We start from the raw sequence: 6581 nt of genomic DNA on the forward strand, positions 1-6581 counted from the left end.
ATAGATAGATAGATAGATAGATAGATAGATAGATAGATAGATAGATAGATAGATAGATAGATAGATAGATAGATAGATAGATAGATAGATAGATATCCATTGATGTACACACCAGAACTGGATTCGAGGTCACTAAGATCGATAAGACGGAAACTAGTCCGGTGATAAACTGTGTTTTTATGCTGTAAGAACTAAATTTCTTAGTCTTGTTGACGCAGTGCGAGCGAGCGCTCAAGGCGTTCGTTTGCGTCGTGCATCTCGGTGGCGCGGTGCGTGGGGTGGTTGATCAAAACCGGGTAAGTCTCGTCGACCGACTCCCAGCACAGATCCTCGGTGTGCGACGGGTACCAATGGAATGCCGTGCCAGCCTGCATTCTCTGACTGAGGTACTTGCACGAGTGCGTCGCGAACCGCTCGCTCCTTGGCCCTGGGCTCGTCGCAAACGCCTTCAGCTGTGCGCAAATGCGGCAGTCGCAGGGCCACGTGACCATCGTCGATGTCTCGCGGGTTGACAACAAGGCGAGCCGCGCTGCGAGCACGGGCACGCTTCGCATCGCAAGGTCAATGGCCAGCGACGCGAGGTCCGAATCCACAAACGTATCGTAAAGAAGCACAAACACGCCCATGACGAACGTGACTTGGTCCACGTGCATCGCTTGCTGCGTGAAGAGCCGGTCGAGTATGGTCGCCAAGGCGTCATCGGCGCGTAGGTGGTGGCAGATCCAGATGGCATTCTGCACACAGACCGCGAGCGTCCGCAGACAAGTGGCGTCTGTCTGCGCTTTGAGCGGTGTGACGCTCTGGACCGCGGCAAGGACTTGCGCCATCAATTGCGCTTTGAACGACGGCGCGAGGTGCGTCCTGGGCGTCCCGAGTACGTCCACCCAAAAACTCAAGTCCATCTTTTGGCGCAGGCCCGCGTCCGCGGCGGCACCAAAGGCTGGGGTACCGGCCGTGACTTTGAGCAGCGCGCTGAGTCCAAGGCTGTCGCAGTTCTCTGTCGTGCTGTAGTAGGCGATCGCGACGTCAATGTACGGCTGCAATTGCAGCGCCAAGGGGACGTTCCGAAGTTCCCACAACGTTTTGGGAACTTCTTGCTGCAGCTCGGCGGTGCTGTGCACGGCTTGTAAGAGCGAGCAGTGGGTCGGGTCAAAGCGCGCAATGCCGGCCACAAGCGGCGCCGGTAGCCGCTGCTCCAAGAGTCCGCCGACGACGCTATCGGTGCTTTCGGTCGCCAAGCAAGACATGACGCGCAGCGCACCGTGGAGAAATATGTCTTGGTCTGGGAGGCGGCTGTGGTCGTCTCGCCGACGCAGTAAAAGTGTGAGCATGGCCTTGAGAAACTCGGTCGCGTGGCGCTGGCGCAGACGCAAGCGGTTGTTATCGACGAGCCCGACAAGCAAATGCATAAAATCGGCATCGTACGACGTGTCGGTGCCTTCGATGAGCGAGACCAAGCGCGGCTGCACGTGCTGCCAGCCGTAGCACGTCACCACGTCCAGAAACCAGATTGGCACCAGATTTGCCACCGACCAAAAGACATTATTGTGCATCGTGCACTGGAGAAAGTGCATACACACGTCGATGCCGTCGCGCCCCACGCGATGCAAGAGCAATGACCCGAGGAGGTGCCAATTGGCGCGCTCGATTCGCATGGCATAGCGCTCACGGATGCCAACACGTAGCATGCGAATGACGGCAGAGACCAAGTCGTCAAACGAGTCGGCCAATTCGGTGCTCAAGGCGTCGCGAGGCGTCTGCAGGAGTTCGACCATGCGCGCAAAGCCCACAAAGTACACGCGGTGCGCCTTGGGCCAAAATGCAACGTAAATCGTGTCGGGCTCGGGCGCCGCGTCGTCGGACCACGCCGACAACTCGCGCAAGCGGGCGTGGGGGCAAGAAGCAACGACCAATGCCGGTACGCTGCACGCCGCGTGAAACGCAATGTCGTCGGTCGCCCCGTCCGGCTGGAAGAGAGCCACGTCGACGACCCGTGTCGACACAAGGTACTCGACCACCGCCTGGGCCTTGCCGGTGAGCGCCTCAAACGACAGTGGCCCGGCGTGCGCAAAGCGCCAGCGGAGCGCCACATGCGTATGCTCATTCCAATTCGCCACCGCCTTCTGCATGCACGCGATCGTCGGGCGCGGAATCGGGCGCTTGTAGTAGTGGAACAACTGGTCGTCGTCGCTGGCGCCGTCTGTCGAGTAGGCAACGCTATAGACGAGCGTGGCGCGCGAGCCCGACACAATGGGTGCCACTTGCAGGCTGCAGGCAGCGTTGAACGCAAACTGGCGGTCGCGTACTTCGTCCCACGCCGTGGTGTGGCCGTTGTACGAGACGGTGACAGCGCCGCCGACCGCATCCGACGGAAGCACGTGCACCATGATGCCAAAAAAATCGCAAAAGTTATTGGGCAGTGTGATCGCTGCCGCGGTGCCCACACGGTCGATCGTGAGCATTTGAAACCCCGTGTCATAGTTGCCCCACGGGTGCATGCTCTGAACAATGTGGCGCATCTTGCGCGTGTGCTCAAAGACATTGTCCGTGCAGCTCTGTGCGATCGACGTCCACGGGATCCGAATCGGGTTGCCCGGGTACAAGGCACTGAGCTCGGCCAGTTGCGCCGCGGAGAGCGGCCACGTGAGCGGAACACGCATACCATTCACGTGCATATTGGGGGTATATGGCACCGAGTGCTCGGCTCGGCCGCAGTGCGCTGCGTCGACCGAGAGCACGAGCTCCAGCATCGTGTGCGACATGGTGCGCAAGTATGAATCGCTGACACTCGCAACAGGATCGGTCTGAGAAGACCGTCATTACCAATGCATCGTGCACACTGCAGGCGAATGGTATCAAGAGTGCAAGTGAAGGTCCCGATGCGCAATATCACTTGCTGGTGCAGTATCTTTGGTGGGGTCAGCAGCCCGGAACGATCCTGTGCCGAGATATGATGGGCTATCCTGTATCCTGTGCATGCCAGTACCGGGGTCGACACGGGCGAATATGCTAATATCTCGCCTTGAACGACGATGGACAAGAAAAATGACAAACAAGCGTAGTGTCGGTTCATCGCGTCGATCTGGACGGCAACACCTCAGAGTCCTTGCTGCGCCGGGACGAGTCACTTGATACATTGAAAGTATGCAATGATTCAAGTGGTTTACATGCTAGCGACAAGCGACTGCTCGAGGCGCGCCTTGGCGTCGCGCATCTGCTCGAGAAGCTCGGTCGTGTGATTGCTGAGCGTAAAGTGGCGGTCATCGTCGTCATCGGTGGTTTTCAAGCACACGTCGCGCTCGTGGGACGGGTACCGATGAAAGACTGTCCCTGTTTCCACGAGCGTGCGCAAGTGCCTGCAATAGCCGAGCACAAATCGCCAGGCATGCGGCGGTTCGGAGCTGTCTGCAAATGCTACCACCAACTTGCACACGCAGCAGTCGCATGCCCACGCCGACGTCGTCCAATGATCTCGCGTGCCAAAGGCAGCCAGGTGCGCTGAAACCACCGACAAGGCGCGCGTCGCAAGGGCATGGGCCAGCGTGGAACGGTTGAGGCCGACGCACGTGTCGTGGAGAGGCACCAGCACGTCCATTACGAACGTGATCGGCGCCGTGTGCATGGCTTGCATTGAAAAAACGCGCTCGAGGACCGTCGCCACCGCTTGATCGTCCTTGAGGTAGTGGCAAATACTGAGCGCACCCTGGATTTGGGATACAGCATAATGCAAGCACGTTGTCTCCGTGATCTCAACGATCGGGGTGACGTCGACGACGGCCGCCGCGACCTGCGCGAGCAGCGAGGTCGCCTGCGACGCCGCGAGGTGCATACCGGGTGTCACAAGAACGTCGGCCCAGATCTCCAAGTCCATATCCCGGCGCAAAGCGGCGTCAAAGACAGAGTCAAAGGCCAGTGTGTCTCGTGTGAGCAGCAGAAGCGCGGCGAGTCCGCAGCGGTGGCAGTCCGACTTCTTGCAGTAGTACGCCGTCGCGATCTGCAAGTACGTCTGCGTCGGAAGTTGCAACCCCGCGTCTCGTAGCCCCCAGAGCACCTTGGGGAGCTCCCGTTTCAGATCCTCATTCAACTGCACAGCGCGCGCCAAGGTGTTGGTGTCGAAGCTCTCGACGATGGCCAGCACCGACGCCGGTAAGCGTTCCGAAAGAACTGAGCCAACGACGACATCCGAGCCTTCGACGGCCAAGCACGACGCGATGCGCAGGGCTGCGCGAACGAATGTGATGGCATGCTGTGCAGAGGTTTGGCGCGCGCATCGTTGCAAGACGGTCTGCAGGACAGCCTTGAGCAGCTCGGTGAGGTGTCGTTGGCGCACACAGAGGCGGTTGTTGAGAATGAGTCGCTCGACCAAGCACAGGAACATGACGTCCCGTGATGCGCTCGTGGCGTCCATGAGACTTTGGAGATGCGGGAGCAATGGTTGCCAGCCACAGCGCGTCACAAGAGCGAGGAACCAATCGCGGACCGCATTGACCACCGACCAAAACAAGCCGTCGGTTGCAGTATGCTGCAGGAACAGCATGCAAAGGTCGACGTCGCCAAAGTCCAAGAGAAGTGCCCCGAGTGTAGACCACGTCGACGACGCGATTGCGAGGCGGCAGCGCTTCTGCAGGCGGAGGCGAACCATGTCGACCGTCGCGGTCATAAAGGCGCGCACGCTCGTCGCGCCAAGCCGATCGACGGTACTATCGCCATCGACCAATCGTTGCACAAGCGGCAGCGCCGCTTCAAGTCCGAGCAAGTAGACGCGGTGCGCCTTGGGCCAAAAGCAAATGTGCATGATCCCTTCTCGGGGCGTGTAGTCGGTGTGCCAGTTTAGCGCGTGAAAAAGACTCGCTCGGGTTGTGGCTGCAACAACCGACGTCGGCGTCTCGCACGCTGGGTGGAAGACAGGTCGCTCGCCGTGCAAAAGGGCTACATCGAGCAGCGTCGTCGACACGAGGTAGTCGACCGTTGCCTTGGCGTCACCAGCGAGTAGCGCAAATGACATGGGTCCGGTGTGCGGAATGCGGACGCAAAGTGCAATGTGCGACAACGGTTTAGAGATGGCTCTGTGCATAAGCGCTTGCGTCGGGCGTGGCATCGGCGCCATGTATATCGACGCGGCGTTCACGTCGTCATCGTCGCTGTCGTCGCTGTCGTCGCAGTTGTCGCTGTCGTTGGAATCGTAGTAAGCACCGTGGTCGACACGATAGAGGAGGACCGACCGCGCACCCGCCGTGATCGGCGCAACTGCGAGCGAGCACGCCGTGTAGAACCCCAGCATGTGATCGCTCACCGACTCCCACGTGGTCGACCGATCTTCGTACGCGAGCGTGACGGCGCCACCGAGAACGTCTGATGGAAGCACGTGCACTTGGACGCCAAACGTATCGTCGGTCGGCTCGGTACTGTCAAATGCAGAGGGACACCCAATGCGGTCGATCGAGAGACCGGTAAAGGTGATGTTGTAGACACCCCACGGGTGCAAGCCGCGGATGACCTCGTGGTCGTCTTGACCCAACGCGTGTTTAAACATGTCATTGTCGACAAAAATCATGGCCGATTCCGGCACAAATATCGGGTCGCCTGGATATTTCAAAGCGAGGGCTGCGATTTGAGCGTCACGGAGCGGCCACGTGAGCTCGTCGTCGAGGCCCTCGACCCGGATCCGAGGCGCGTACGGCGTCGGGTGCTTGGCACGGCTGCAATGCGCCGCGTTGACCGAGAGTACGAGCTCGAGGAGGTCCTGCGACATGGTGCGCGAATTTATCACTGGTCCATGACGCGCCGCGTCTACTTGAAAGGGCAAAGTATCCAACGTCAGTGGACACGAGTGAAGGTCCTTCTCCTCCTCTGAAGCACCGAAAGCACCAGCACTCATAGGCTCATGGCGACCGTCCTATCAACTCGGTTGCGTTCAGCAGTCGCCGTGGCCATCTCAGAGACAGGACTGGCAACGAGCACGGTTGCCCGTGTCCTCGAATGGATCTGGACAGAGCACCCTTGCACGCTGTGGTCTGAGAGCCTTCCGGCTTTCTGCTCTGTCTTGATGCTTTGGTGTAGTGATGACGTGGCGCTTCACTCTGAAAATCTTTGGATCGCATGCCAGACCTTTTAGGGCTTGACGTGCAAATGGTGGCTTCGGATACCGACGTCGACAACATTCAAGGTGACGCGAACGCGCGTTATGCAGTGCAAAGTCTGCTCGTGTACGGCTAGTGTTGCTGCTAATACACGCATACGAGTATATAATGTGTACTAGGTGACTAGAGTACGTACGCCATGCAAGCTTACGACTCGACGCACTGGCGCTTGGGCGACGAGCCATCGTCTAGCATCTGGCGCTTGGCGGACCTTTGGCGACTGGTGTCGAGACTCACTTGGAGGCGGTTGGCAGCGTCTTGCATCTTCTGCACGAGCTCGTCCGTGTGGTTGATGAGCTTGTACACGTCCGCATTCTCGCTTTGGTCCACGACGCAAACATCGCGAATGTGTTCGGGATACCGACGTAGCGAGACATAGCCTTCGCTATAGGCTACCTGCGTGCAGTGCCAGCCAAAGTTCGGGTTGGGCACGTCGAGCTC

At 59.1% G+C, this 6581-nt stretch overlaps 3 protein-coding genes across 3 annotated transcripts in view; all 3 read right to left on the reverse strand.

The window, feature by feature from the left end:
* The window catches only part of SDRG_02239 (hypothetical protein), a gene marked incomplete at both ends in the record, with an annotated part of 3493 nt that extends 731 nt beyond the window's left edge, over nucleotides 1-2762 (reverse strand). The window contains one exon of the mRNA XM_008607815.1: nucleotides 215-2762. Coding sequence (XP_008606037.1) covers nucleotides 215-2762 — 2548 coding nt within the window. The remainder of the gene's footprint in view (nucleotides 1-214) is intronic.
* A 390-nt stretch (nucleotides 2763-3152) lies between these two features.
* SDRG_02240 (hypothetical protein) lies at nucleotides 3153-5752 on the reverse strand (the record flags this gene model as incomplete). Its single annotated transcript, XM_008607816.1, has 1 exon — nucleotides 3153-5752. The coding sequence occupies one exon, from the start codon at nucleotides 5750-5752 to the stop codon at nucleotides 3164-3166; it is 2589 nt and encodes an 862-aa protein (XP_008606038.1). The 3' UTR covers nucleotides 3153-3163.
* Nucleotides 5753-6287: 535 nt separating this feature from the next.
* Nucleotides 6288-6581, reverse strand: part of SDRG_02241 (hypothetical protein) — a gene marked incomplete at both ends in the record, with an annotated part of 619 nt that continues 325 nt past the window's right edge. Inside the window, one exon of the mRNA XM_008607817.1 lies at nucleotides 6288-6525. Coding sequence (XP_008606039.1) covers nucleotides 6288-6525 — 238 coding nt within the window. The remainder of the gene's footprint in view (nucleotides 6526-6581) is intronic.

Source organism: Saprolegnia diclina (genome assembly GCF_000281045.1).
Source record: "Saprolegnia diclina VS20 unplaced genomic scaffold supercont1.5, whole genome shotgun sequence".
NCBI lineage: Eukaryota > Oomycota > Saprolegniomycetes > Saprolegniales > Saprolegniaceae > Saprolegnia > Saprolegnia diclina.